The 14,986-nt window shown below is 40.2% G+C and overlaps 1 protein-coding gene across 1 annotated transcript in view; it reads right to left on the reverse strand.

Moving 5' to 3' along the window:
- tanc1b (tetratricopeptide repeat, ankyrin repeat and coiled-coil containing 1b) overlaps positions 1-14,986 on the reverse strand; it is an 88,886-nt gene that overhangs the window by 41,367 nt on the left and 32,533 nt on the right. The window contains exon 4 of the mRNA XM_018702340.2: positions 8,717-8,821. Coding sequence (XP_018557856.1) covers positions 8,717-8,821 — 105 coding nt within the window. The remainder of the gene's footprint in view (positions 1-8,716; positions 8,822-14,986) is intronic.

Below are 14,986 nucleotides of genomic sequence, written 5' to 3' on the forward strand. Positions count from 1 at the left end.
GCTAACCTCATACATGCTGGCTGCTGTACTTTCACTACCTTTCCGCCATTGCAAATACTGTGCTGGTGTCTGTGGCAAAAAAAGACCGTACACTGAAAATCAGTTCTTGTCACGCTGCTCATGTAAATGCTTGAGATGAGCCTTTTAAGACCACTGATGCAAAGACAATGCTGAGGCCTGCACAACGATGACAATGATTTTATAGATAGATTTGGGGTCAGTGGATTTAATGCACACCTTGTAAAGGTTTCACACTGCAGGATAATCACAAATCTTAATAACTAGGAACAGGAGTCTGTATAATACCTGCTAGCTCTGACGTGGAATGTCATTATTCAACGCTGTGATCTTTGACATTACCTTACTTTGACATGTTTATTGGATTTTCTGTCATTCATTTTGTTTACAAACCAAAAAAATAAATAAATAAATAATAAGAACTATGAGTTATTATAATCTAAATTACTACTGTGTGACATCGTAAGGTGAGTCATAAGTAGTATAACTGAGAGTTGTGTTCCCAATGAACATAAAGTTGTTAAATTCAACCATGGACAGATTTCATCTCTGTTGAATGCCGTTTGTGGTTCAATAATAATTTGAAGTACAACAACAACACATTGCAAGCTTCATCAACTTTTAGTAGATGGGGACAGATAATGGAAATTGGTCCCAGGTCTTTAAAAGGGGCACCTTCCACATCACACATTTATGGCGACCGTACATTAGCAGACAGTGACAGGTTGCTTTTTTTATTATAAGAGTCTGTGACAGGCATGGCTTTTAGCTCTAAAGCTTCTAACATTATGGATCCATAAAGAACAGAAAGTATGCAGAATCACAAAATGTGACAGTAACAGGATTCTTTCAGAGATTTTTATGTATGGTGAGGGAAAGCATAAATGATAACATTACAACAATGCTTTTCTGCTATTAAATAAACAGTATGTAGCTACTCTTTATGTGTAATGTAATATAATATAGAAAATAACCTCATTATTGATAATAATTTGTTGATGAAGTGTTTCTTCACAATATTAGATGCTGCTGTCCCTGCTAGCCTTTGTGTGCTCAGACCAATTTGATGGTTTGGGGGTAAATCTGATTAAATCCATCAACCAGTTCTTTATTACTGGGTCCTGACACGACCACTTCATCACAGGTTCTTCAAAACTACTTAAACCCGCCTGCCTCTGAGGACCAATCAGCGATCTTGGACTTGTGCTGGGTCTGTGAAAGAACCTTCTAGTCATCTGATATAGATACACCATGACCAACAGAAAGGCTGACATATGTGACACACAAGGCATTCAGAAGCCAAAACTGAGGTGCATGAGCCACATCAATAACAGTATCTTCCATCAGTGGTCTCTCTGCAAATCAATACACTGTGCCAACATTATAAATTAGAGGCACAGCTAACTGCAACCCCTGCTACACACAAAAGCTCCACTCTGCCGGGAAATTTACTCAGCAGTCTGTGTTTGTTAATTTATGAATAAAAATACAGCACATGCAGTACATGGAAAAATCTGTGTTTGGCTTAAGATTGCACTGCAGGTTCATTAATCACACTACTTTGGCTTTAGTTTGTCAACCATTTCTGAATGGATTTGGACTGTGTATACTGTGTGACTCACTAATCATTCTGTTTATACACATGATACAACAGGGCAATTGTCTTGTACAGTTAAATGATTAACCCTGGGACCAGTTTCTTTTATGGATGCTATCATCGCCTATTCATCACTCCTTACCATTTTATCATCTGTTGACAGTGAGGACAGCCAAATACATTAAGTTATAACAAAGATGACAGGTTAAAAAAAATCAAAATAGCTTTGGCTCATGAAAAGTAAATATTAGTGTCTGTAATTACTGCGTTACCCTTTTTTTTATACCTGATGCCACCATTGCTCCTACATTGATCTCTCAGTATCAAAAGTCTTACTTGGCAACCATTGCCTTCAGTGTGACATTGCTGCTCAATGTAATCACTGCTGCTAATTAACTGTTGTTGTCTGCCCAGTCTCACCACTGCCAGTGATAACAACATACTGCAGGTGTGTAGCAGTATTAGTCTGTGGAAATAACAGACTGTTTACCAGGACTGTCAATGTAATATGGGCAGTGTTTGGGCTTTCTATGTCAGTGATGCCTGTACTGTGCATTTATAACCTGCCTAAGTGTTGCAGTACTGTATGTTTCTTCCAATAAACAGAGAAGAAAACTGTCAACTAGAAGCACACTAGAGGAAACGGAGCTTACATAGTGGTTTGCATCATAAATCAGACAAATCCTATCCTGACATAGCAACAAATAAAGAATAAAAAACAAAGGCAGAGGTCAGTGTGGGGCATGCCAGTTTCTCAAGCTCTAATGCTCTCATTCCTGAAAAGGAAACAGGGCTGCTATGCAGCAGAGCACTTCTGACTGCAAGTGGTCTACCTGTCTTCCAAGATAACGTGATGGTGAGCTGTATACAAGCCAGGCCTGCTGTCGTCCCAAGCAGTTAGGCTCATTAGTTCTTTAACCTGGCATAGCACTTTCATCACACACATAATAAATACACTGTAGACATACGTTATCTATAGGTGTGTGTGTTCATCTGACCATTCTCTTTTCTCTCTCCGTCTCTCACAGAGAAATCAGTGTCAGTGCACTGTAGGACAATAACTAAGAACAGATAGTATAGAAAAAACAAAAAATTGTAAGAGAGAATTTGTTACCATAACATAGGTTGTCCACCAGAGATCGCTGATAAGCTTTTTGTGCAAATGTAAAATGTCTCGGTACATAAGTTAAAATTCTTAAATGACTTAATTTTAAGGATTTTTTAAAATTTGCATATACAGTATATAATGTAGGCTAGCAACCTGCAGCTGTCACATTACTCCATATGACAATGGAAAAGTGAAGCACTATTATAGCTGAGGACTTGTGCAGTTCTCTGCAACGGTCTAATAATCCCAAGATACAGTGGCTGTTTCCACTCAAAACTGCAGTGTTAGTTACAGGAGCTAAAAAGGCTCCAATGTGCCACTAATAATGAGAAAAAATAAATTTTATGCCTGGTCACTGGATTACAGCACAATATCTTGTGCAGTTTTCACAGAGCAATATAATCATGTGTATGGAAATTTAAAAAACAAAAAACATTCAATTATCATTTCTCACACACAGGGGAATGTGATGTGTGACAACTTAAATCTAATTTATTTCATCAATCCAGCAGAAGTTCTGTGGACTGTAAAAGCAGAATTAAAGAATATTTGGCTAACCTGGTGGCAAAGAGGCCTTTTTACTGACATACAGTCCTAATTATGCACAAAGAAGGTAGAAAGCTGTCAGGAGAGTCAGTAAATGGACAGTTAAACTACAGCTACACTTTCTACCAAGGCTGTAGACTACCTCCATGTAAATGATTTGATGAGAAGGAAAACAGTCTTGGAAAACTGTTGTCTATTGTGACTCACTCACTGGAAATGCCATCTAAAAACAATGAATGTAGTCAATCAGGATCATTGTTCTCATGGCTCTCATTTACTTCTCTCATCTTGATTAACCTAGTTTATTAATTGGTCCCGTCCGTATGGACGTCACGACTTTATGACTTCATTTGTGAAAGCAGCACTGGCTCTTCCCTCAAGTGCCACTATGCCACAACTTTATCAATCAGTTTCAGACTTCATAACTGACAATTATTTATGATTCTGCATCAGGCATAATGAAACTGTGGTAGAAGGGAAACAGCAGCTTTGTCACTACACCAGGTTAAATACTTGCATTTATCTGGATGGAAGGCAATTATGGAGTAAAATGTCTGCCCGATCAAAATTAGCTCCCTGTGCACTATACAAGATCTGATTGGTCTATCTAAAATTATCCTAGAGATATGGAAAAACTAAGGATGAAGCTGGAACCACTTTGTTATTCCAGTAACTTTACAGCAAATGGATGCAAAAACAAAACAACATCGTTATCTGCCGCCTGAGGAAGTTTATGAGCAGGTGTGAAATAGCAGCCGTGTGGTGCGGTGATAGAAGAATGAAGACGGAAGGAGGAGGAGCAGGAGAAGGATGGAGTGGGGGTGGGGGGGGCGTGCTGCGCCATGAACAGACTGGCTCCACAGAGTTGTCTTGGCTCTCTCCCTGCCGAGAAAACAATCCAGCCGGTGCTCATTAGCAGCTGGAGTTTCATTACCACAACAGTGGAGCCTGTTTAATGAACCCTCGATGAGAACATGCATCCTGCTTCCCCATTTAAGTTCAGAGGTACTAGGTGACGTGCTCCCCTGAAGCACGTTCAGTCCTTACTGCACATTCCAATGTTAGAACCACAAATCTCCTTTGGTGCAAGCACAGATGGAGCATCCAATGAGACATTACAGCATGTTGAGGTTAGACAGAATCTCCAAGTAAAATGAGGTTTGGGGGGTGGGGATGGCAAGGTGATAATAATCATAGCTTGAATGACATCTCAGCTTGACACCATACTCTGGCAGTTATTACTGTTGATCTGATGGAAAAAAAAAAAAAAGGCATTTCATTAACCACTTGACCAACAAAGCTAAAGCTCCCTTGTGCAGTGATTCAGCCCTGTGGGGCACAGTGACTGTGCTATAAGGATCCGGTAGAGATGAGCAGCACAGATTAATGAAACTTAATCAAAAATAAAGACAAAAAAATAAACAAAGTTTCTTCCTCCAGCTGTTGATTAAAACAGGGAATCAACAATGAAGCTCATCTGCTTTGGAAAGGAATAGAATTACCGCTCTGTTATAGCCAAAAAGAAATCACAGCTCATTCATCTCTGCTGCCGCAAAGTTATTGCTATCCTTCCGGGGGAGATGGTGAATGAAGGCTGCTGAAATATCATCATATGTTCTATAAACTAGTAACAATGGGCCTTAATTATATAATTGGGCTTTATTATAAATGATACAAAAAACAGCCAGTTTATACTGCTTTATGCAGAACTAACCCAGCAGGTTCATTCTGTAGTTTTAAAAAAAATCTTACTCTGTCTCCATTTCTCAATACAGTATTGTAAGACAAGATGAATATTTTGACATTATCTGCATCATCTTATGAATAGCCAGTTCAAAGTATGTAAAAACCGGTGACACCATGGTTTCCCTACATTTGCAACAACATTCCTTGCATGCAGCCTGTCAGGATCCCAGCTGTGGCTGTGAGATTGGGCATCAGATTACTTCTCTTTGATTACATGTTTTCCATCAGGAACTAAGAGAGATATCAGACCACATTCACCTAGTTCACACACAGCCACATACAGTGCACACACTCAGGGGCAAAATGAGGTGAATGCCGCGATGGCTGGCCCTATATTGAGCCAAAACAAATAGCAAATGGGTGACTTGGTCTCCAAAAGCTATTAACAAATGAGTAACAGACATTGTGCGGGAACTGACAATAAACGGTCAGATTACTACTTAGGACACAAAAGCAATACCACAGCCAGATGTTTTAAGTGGTATAGAGTGACTTGATACTTAACAAAATAATTTGGAGAGTTTCAGCACTGACTAGATAATCAGTATATGAAGAAACAGGTGTTAAGTTTTTTGGCCGGGGTCTCACTGGAGTAGTACGATGGGGGGAGCAGAAGAGAGACATAATTGTGGGAGAGCGGGACCTGTGGCTCAGTCATGATTGACAGAAACAGAGCCCTGAGACCACAGCTGAAACAATTTTGACAGGAGGACTGTTGACTGCCTGCTGCAAACACACATGGAAAGACACACATACATACATAAACAAACATTAATGTGCTTGTGGACTATGCAAAATAAAAACACACATTGCATTCAAACACATGCACAAGAAACTCTATCCTTCCTCAAAGACAGAGGTATGCGAGACGACTCTACTATAGGTCAAACACGTTTCCTTTCTTAGCATACAGTCATTACTGGCTGTCCACAACACACAGCACTGGAAAGCCGACAGTCCAACACAGAAGAAGAACAAATGAATACATTCGAAGTCCACAGGCAAGCTTTAATCATATCTGAGGATAGCCAAATGAAACAAACACAAAAATCACACTGCAGGGCAAAAAAAACCCTTGACATTCATTCGGTTGCACTCAAGACTTGTCTCTGACTATAGATGTGAAGCATTGTTTTTGAACATTCAAGACAGGCATCATTCAGCACTCCCGCAACAAAAAGCCCCTTCAAAACTCCTGAAAATTCACTTGATTTGTGGCCTAAATGTCACACAGTTCTCATGCTGCAAAACTTCCAGTGGATTTTCCGACTAAGATTCTTCCAGCACTGTATCAACATTCTATGCTGGCGCTGACCTTGTTACAAAAGCGGCAATGTCAAACAACCATCTTGTCATGTCTCAGCAGTAAGCAAAAAAGCAAGCATTGTTTACCTTTTCTGAAGTAAGTGACAACGTAAGCTGAAAGATGCTCTCTTTATTGACAAATAATAAAACTAGACACATCTCTGTGACATAGAACGTTAATCCAGTTGATGTAACAGAATTCTGCCAAGACGCTATAACTATATTACTATATTACTATTTAACTATATTAAATCCTGAGTGTGAATTTGCCCACATGAGAAAAGGGGCAGCATAGCATGTGTGGTCGTGCTCAAAATCCTGTCAGCTGTGCAAGGGGGCTCATCCAACTACAGCTGGGCTATTACAATTAGCCGTAATTAGTCTAGAATTTAAACAGCACCTGATTGCAAACAATTAGTTGAGTAAGTTAGTTTGCTCTAAATTCACAGCAGTTTACTTCTAACTATAGCTGTGAGAAGGCAGTAGAGAATGTCTCCCGACTTAACTACTCACATTTATTGAGTAACTGTACACGGCAGCAGAAAAGGCCACAAGTAAGTAGTTGTCTGACCTTAAAAACAGGTTATTTCTTCAGTCCTGTGGAAGATGAGTCAGTATTTGAGAACATGTACAAGTCACTCCCAGAGACTAGAATCAGACTGAAATGTCTTAAATGCCTGGAGCTGCACAAGGAAGAGAGACTTTTGCTCTTATCCTAACAGTTATGAGCACTAAAAATGTCCTAAATTGGGCTGGGTACGACTGCCCTAGAGACTGCAGTGTCATTTCTTATTTGTCATATATTGACCAGATCTGAACAGTTCTCTCCATCATCAGGAAAAAGACCAGAAAAATAACCTATACAAAATATAATATATAATCTTAGCTCAGTTTTTGTGTATTTTCCCTGAGACTGAAGACATTAGGTGATTCTCTATATTTTGTGGTGCAAAAAAAGATTCTCTTAAGGCTTGGTCAGTAGATCTGTGACATACTTGTGAGATAGCTTGGTCTGTTATATCACCTTAAGATTAATTTTAGCCGGGAGCGAAATTAGAGAAGAGGCAGCACTGAGAGCACAAGGTTAAAACAGCCACAACAAGAGCTTGTCTGTGAACACTATTTGTTTTTGTTTGTTTTGTTTTGTTTACATTGTTAACACTAACATTAAATATTATTTTTTTAACTGTGCTGGAAAGCAAAGGAGAGGAAGGAGGGAAAGCTTAGGAAAGATTGTTCCTAAAACAGCACAGGCATATGAATGTGTAATTTTATATACATGTGCTTCAAGGGTGATCTCAGGTCTGCAGATGAACACATGGGGAATACCAAAGAGGTCTTGAGGAAGAGGGAAGAGGGGTGTTGTTTGGGCAACCTGCTGCAGATTAGCATGTATACTCAAAGAAATTATGCCCGTTGCTCACCCAACTGCACAGATTCACTCCATGTGCTGACTGTAAGAATTCCTGAACCAGGTTTGTAAAAACTTTTCTCCTCAAAGCACAGCTCATGAAATTAGCTCGCTAACAGTGCCAGTCCACCAGCTGTCATGAGATAACATGTATCTGGCGTCCACTATCTGCCAGTAGCCAGCTCTAAGCTGAAACACTGCTCTGTGCCAGCTGAATGTCAGACACACCCTCTTGCCTTGGTATGTAACATCAACAGTGACTGGGCTGCGCTGTGTTAACTACTGTCTGCATATGTGAGCCATGTACAATCAGAGGACACTCTTTCTGTGTTGCCTTTTCCTAAAGATAACGCATCCTACCACCCCACTTAAGCATATGGCAGGAATTTGAGCCATCCTACTCTGCTGGAAATCAAAACATAGCACTTAGTGGAACATTACCCATACACACACACAGACACACAACTCCCAGGACAGGAGAGAATAGGCAGCAACAATACCTCACAGAGACATGGAAACACAAGAACACGCAAATGTTATGAAGAAATTAAAGGTCTTGTCCTCATTACATTCTTGTGAAAAAAAATCCAGCGCTTTGGTCTGACAGCATATCCCCACACAGTGGAAAACGGACTCTTCTGTAATCTAAACACACACTTTAAAATAAACACAGCACTATTGTTTATTTGTATAAGAGGCAGGAAACACTGCTCAAATGCACTGGTACTTACATGGACCATTCAGGCAGTAATTGATGCTACCCTTAAATTATACAGCCTTTACCCATGTTATAATATTCTCCAACACACACAACACATATTTAGCTATGAAGACAGACCCCATATCAAGGCACGGTTGTGGACTCCAGTTAACAACATGTACATATGTCACTCTTAAGCCATTTTTTTTGCCATTCTAACTTTTTCCAATGTCTACAAAAACACAAGCAGACAAATAAAAATAAATAAATAAAAGCGAAACTCACCATTGTGCGAGGACTCCTTGTTATCGGCCACCTTCCTCAGCGCTGACACGATGGCATCAGAAGGAACGCGAGGACTCTCCACATATTTGGGTTTCCTGCTCGGACCTGCCAGCACGAACCGAAGATGCAGGGGAGAATGAGAGAGAGAGACAGAGAGAGAGAGAGAGAGAGAGAGAGAGAGAGAGAGAGAGAGAGACACAGAGAGAGAGAGAGAGAGAGAGAGAGTGTCAGACAGACAAACAGAGAGGGAAAAAAATGCAAAAGACGAGAGAATTAGAGAACCAGAGAGAGGGAGAGAGTCAGAGTTCTCCCTGGATTAACGTGTTCCAGATGGGACTAGAGATGAGAGGCGGTGGTGTCTTAGTTAGACAGGCTTGGCTGCACTCCGTAGCTCACATAAAACTCACACACACATAGAAACACACACTTTTCTCAGACAGCTCCCTACGCTGATAGCAGCTCTGGTCTGTCTGACAATCCAGAATATTGTCTGCATGGCTGGAGACTCCCAGTAAAACACTGCAAGCCAGCTATGGGAATGTAAACTGCAGCAGGAAACCACAACAATTAGCCTCTTAGTGAACTTTTAAAATGAGAGCTCAGACACACATATGCAATATTGGGGATCAGCAAAAAAAGAGTTTTTCTGCATGTTGATCTGTGAGCAGTCCATTTAGAGTATAACCTTATAATAAGGCCTGGTGTCCTAGTGCAAGTCAGATGATGTATCTGGGACAGTGTTACAGTTCTCTAAAGAGTGTCTTTGTCTTTAGTGAGGAGTTGAGGTTAGCTGGCTGCTCTGTTCCCACTGCTCACACCATGACAGAATTAGAAAATCCCACGGCTCCATGCAGAATGCTTGCTCACTGTGCCGAACTTTATGATAAATCACTGACATAGCAACTCCAATACAGGACACAACTCCTTTTGCATAATTTCCGTGTTTATGTGCACAACAAGATTTGCCCCTGCTGTCAACAACATATCCTGTAAAAACAAAACATCTTTTAATCTGAATAAATAAGGTTGCTTTGAGTGATGGCTAAAGCCTAGTAATTTTTCCTAAGAGAGGCAATATAATTGTTTATACTTGCAGGAGATCCACCTAAGACACTAGACTAAATACTAAGCCATGAAACAAACATCGCCCAAGCGACTAGCTGTCCGCATTTCAAGTCCTCGACTTCTATCCCACATTTACCTGCCTAAAAAGTCCACATCAAGAGCAAAACTTGTATAAGATGCAGAAAATAATCTGGTCATAAGTGGCTATATATTTTAGATCCATAAATCCATAAAGAATGGCAACAGCATGCCTCCCCTGGCACTGCTTGTCCATGCTGCTCCAGCCTTGACCTACTGTAACCCAATCCAAACCTCCTCCTCTTCCTCCTCCTCCTCCAGACTACTGTTATCAGATGACTGTATGTGTAACCCCAGTCATAACATGAAGATTGGATAGGAGAGCAGAGATACCGTTTCCTATTACTACATCCAATACCAGTCACTCCCACCTCAAACAAAAAAAATTCCTCTGAATCAGATTGGACAATTTCCTAAACCACAGCTGCAATCTTAGCTACAGATAATAATACTGGAGGTGTGGGTTATTTGGGGTGGGGGTTTAAAGCAACAAGCCACGTGAGAGGAAATGATCTGGAAATGACACTGCAATAAACCAAGCATGAGAGTCGATGTCAGCTTGATGCACAGTGCCATCTATGGATATGCAACTTGAAATGCATAGTGAGGAATTGTACTTTTTAGAACTGAAAAGCGTTTCTGCCTCTTCAGACATTGTGCTTGTTAGCAGAACTCATAACATAAAACAGGCAAAGAACTCAAAGTAAAAGCCCAAAGCCAAATGTAATGTGTCTGTCAAAGGAGCTGGAGGCAGTGGTTGCAGTATGTTGTGATGATAGTGTCATTCAAAACCACTATAATCAAAGGATGCATTTCCAACACGTGAGATGCTACAGACCACTTGATTTGTATAGATAGATGGGTCTAAGAGTGAGGGGGACTGATCCTGTGCTGTAACTACTAAAGCAATCCAAGTCAGCCTGTTATTTGGCAGACAAAGCCAGAGAGTCTGTCCTGAAAACCTTCATTCATCTGTGGATGGTCAGGCACAACCTATTACTGAGGAGTCACACGGCTCCAATTAAAGTGGGTCTACAGAGACAGAGAGGACTGTGTGTGAGACACACTTAGTTCAGGTAAATATCTTGGACCAAAAGTGAACTGCCTAATATGTTCCGTTGACTGTATTTCATCTAAAAACAATAGCGGGCATGTTTCAAGTAATCTACACCATATGCTTAAGTTCAGATTCAGTTTACACAAAGTGCCAAGAGGAACACAAGATCCACACATGAAATAACAAACATGTGGCTGACTATCAGGGGTAATTGTGGGCCACATCTAAGGGCTGATAATACAGGGAAGAGGCAAAAGGTCTTTCAGCAGGGCTCTGATGTCAGACAAAGCACAGAGGAGTTTCTTTTCCATTCAAAATCTCATCTCAAGACTTAACAGGGTGCCATTACTGTGTAGCCCTTCTAGATGGAGGCACTGACGAATAAGTAATTGCAGTCTATAACAAGCACGAAAAGGTCACATACATGGTAGTGTCCTGTGAAGGATGATGAAAGAGAGGCAGGAATGAGATGTGATATCACTCTGATCACACATTGGATGCAAAATCAAAAATGTAAATCCATTCACAAGCATATTAATTAGTACACAATTAGTAATAATATCTAGGACAATCATTGTCAACTGTCATTTTCTAAATTCTATAAAGAACCAAGGAGGGAAATGAGAATGACAAGGAGGAATGTGAGGATTTTCTAGAAAAAAACATCACTCAAATATCACATCTCCACCAAATGTATTAAGTCTCAGTATTCTGAGCATACTCCACACTGAGTGGACAAATGAGAATTGTCTCATTCTGATGTCCTCCAAAAAAGCAGCCAAGAGCTCATCAGAGCAGAAAAAAAGCTAGCAGTTTGATTTGAAAGTATTGAGCTGAAAAAGGGAGTGAAAAAAAGAGACTGGCATGGTGGGGAGTAGATTTTAAATAACAACATAGAAAACAATGATGTTCCTATAGAGCAGGATTAGAATAGAATAAATGATAGTTTTCTAATGGCTGTAGGGAGGACTTAAAAATCACATTAACAAGTTGAAAACTAGTGTTTATTCAACATATTGAATATTTAACAAATACCAAGGTGCGAGAAGAGTCTTAAGGAACAGACGTCATTAAAGAAGATGACATATGAAGTTCATGTGATCAGTATATCAAAAGACTATATATTTCAGCAGCAACAATGAGCACACTCCCTGCTCACTCACTATATTACTGTAGTTGAAATCATCAGCTGCTCACCTCCTTTTACAATAAGTATATGTGTAAATATGTATCTATGCAAATACATGTGTTAAATAAATAGTAAGAAAGCAAGCAAACACAGGCTCTGGAGGGAGAAGGGTTAAGGAAAAAAACAAAGAGAAAAAGAGCATCTCTGGGGTAAAGCAGTCAGACGAGCTGTGACTGCAGAGGACTCTTTACCCACCAGTATTCACTGTAAGACTCAGGAATCCATGACCAGCGAGCAATCAATCAGTGGGCACATGCACACTCACATACCAAACAGCCAAATACCTATGACCAACAACTTATTATGTTCAGTAAATTCCAGTGAAAGAGAGGATTGTTCATGGTTACAACTTGATCAAGGAGTTTTCCCAGCATTCTTCAAGATGGACTCTGACACTCTTCACATTTCAAATCATCAATGAGACAGTGTGTCCTCTTTGTGCAGCAAAAGGGAATGAGAGCAGCCTCACAACAGCCCTCTTTATATTCCAAAATGTCATTATTCAATCCAAAAGAGAAAAATAATATATTCCGGCAAAAAATGATGAATGAGAATGGTATTCTGAGTAGTGAATGACAAACCAGTGTTTTTTACTGAATCTCCTACAGAAAGCATGGGATATACTTCGTCTTACTAATAGCTGTAGCAAGCTTTTAGTCTTTTCACCGTTATGGTTGCAAAATAGTTGAAAAAGATTATAGCCATGGTTCATTATGAACTTAACATATGAATGCTAATTTATGATTCATTTCCTATTCACAGCCTGACATATTGCCATTGTCCACTGATGAAATTTCAGTTCTGTAACACAATGAGAGACTGGTATTTGTTTTTTTCATAGTCATGACTAATCCCACACATGCTGTTTCACAAACTGGTATGAATTATGTATTCGTCTCCACTATACACATGGTCATACATTTTCAAAAGGTAACAACAATAACTCAAGTAATGTCAAGTAAGCCAAGATTTTTCCTTTCCCTTATGCCTTCTAGCATGATACATCATTATATTATATGAGCATCCTGAGAGTACTGAAGAAGCAATAACACTTTATTCAGTATAGGTCTCTGAGGCAGTAGGTGAACTGGGATTCCACTGCAGATGAAAAAGGGGGACTACATGTGATAAGGAGCCAAAGCTGGAGTGTAGTGAGGTGTAGTGAAGTGGAGAACTGGATAGTACTTTTCACTGGGTGCCCATCAGAGGAACCTTTCAAAGAGTCCCTGCAGCATCACAAGGTCTTTTACAGCTCAGCTCTCAGAAAGGCATCAATATTCCCCAAAGGCTGTCTGGTTGCTGTCAATACCCCAGAGGTGACTTCAGGAAGGCTCACCTCAAAGGGGCTACAACTGCCTTTGAAGAGAGTTTCTATCCTCTTGACAGAACTACAAAAAAAACTGCCCTCATCTGGCAGTGTAGAGTAAGATGAAGAACACCCGTGGATAAATGCTGTGCTTGTGTTTCTTCTGTCAATATTTGTCAAAAAGGCGTTTAAACGAACTGTGGAAAATGTTAAGTATTTCTATCATTTTGAATCCAATGAGCTAAATTTCTGTTAGCAGAGGTGGTTTTAGTTAAAGCACACCCTGAGCTTGCATTTGCTGTTGCTAACTGTTCTGTAACTATGTGGCTTAATGAAAACACAGAAATCTATTAAGAAAGCATCAAGTGTTTTACCAAATGATTCTCTGTGCTGTTTACTGTGGTCTGCTGCGTTAATATCCTGCAAAGCTATTGGTAAGAACACAGACATTTTACTTAATGGCTAAGGTGCTCAATAACCACAAACAAACACACTGCAGAGCCTGTGCAGTGGCTTAAACCGCCAACTAACCATCACTCATGTATAGCATTCAGTGTGCTCAGAGTGAAAGTGGAGTTGCTGCCACAAAACAGAGATAAGGGGGAGATAAGCAACAAATAGGTCATAGCATCAGACCACTGTCAGTGCAAATCGTCACCTGATCGGCTTTAAACACACATGCAAAAAACTGGGGGGGGGTCCTTAGAAGTTGTAGTGATTCTTTTTTCAGGTTGGCCTATTGGGTCTGATGTCCAAACACAGCAGGGTTTCACCCAATTGAAGAGTTTCAGCAGGGTCGGCCCCCTGCTTGGATGACAGAAAAAAAGTTCCTCCAAGTCTTTCCTGATCCTCTGATAGAGAGATCATGACAGAATAGTGAACTGTGCTCTCTGCTGGTGCTTTGCAGAGCTGCTTGGCTGATCGATATGTCAGATCAGTCTCTGAACCACTGAAAGCCAAAGCTCCCATCAAAGCAAAAATCACTTAGCTCCTTTCAACATAAACAACAGCCGACCAGAGACCGCTCCCCTTGTGGCCTCATTGCAAATATACCAATTAAAATGATTCACTGCTAATGGCAGCAATAAATTCATATGAATTGCTGTTTTATGATCCCTTTCAGGCTGGCACACAGGCTAATCATGCGACTACAGAAAGGTCAAATATCTTCTGTACATTCAGTGGCAACATTAGTATCACTTCTATTTCTACCATCCTCTAACCATTTGGAAATTCATTTTACTAATATGTGATATTCTACTATATTGGCAAGCTGATGAAAAGTTTATATTTCAAGGATTCAGTGTGGTTCTACGAAAGTGTATAATGAAGGAGAGATGGGATCAATGATAGTGTTAAATAGGTCATATTTACATACTCACTTTGTAGTGTAACCTTAAGGACAACAGATGCGTTTAATCCCACAGCAGCACAGTAACCTACTGCAACCAGTGGAGGTCACTGTGGAGATACCCAGGAGACTGTGGGACCATTAAGTTTTAGCAGTTCAAGAGAGCTGAAACCCACATTTACTGCGTCATCAGCTGTATCCTACTCACTTCATACTGAGAGCCC

Source organism: Lates calcarifer, linkage group LG1, assembly GCF_001640805.2.
Source record: "Lates calcarifer isolate ASB-BC8 linkage group LG1, TLL_Latcal_v3, whole genome shotgun sequence".
NCBI classification, from domain to species: Eukaryota; Metazoa; Chordata; class Actinopteri; family Centropomidae; genus Lates; species Lates calcarifer.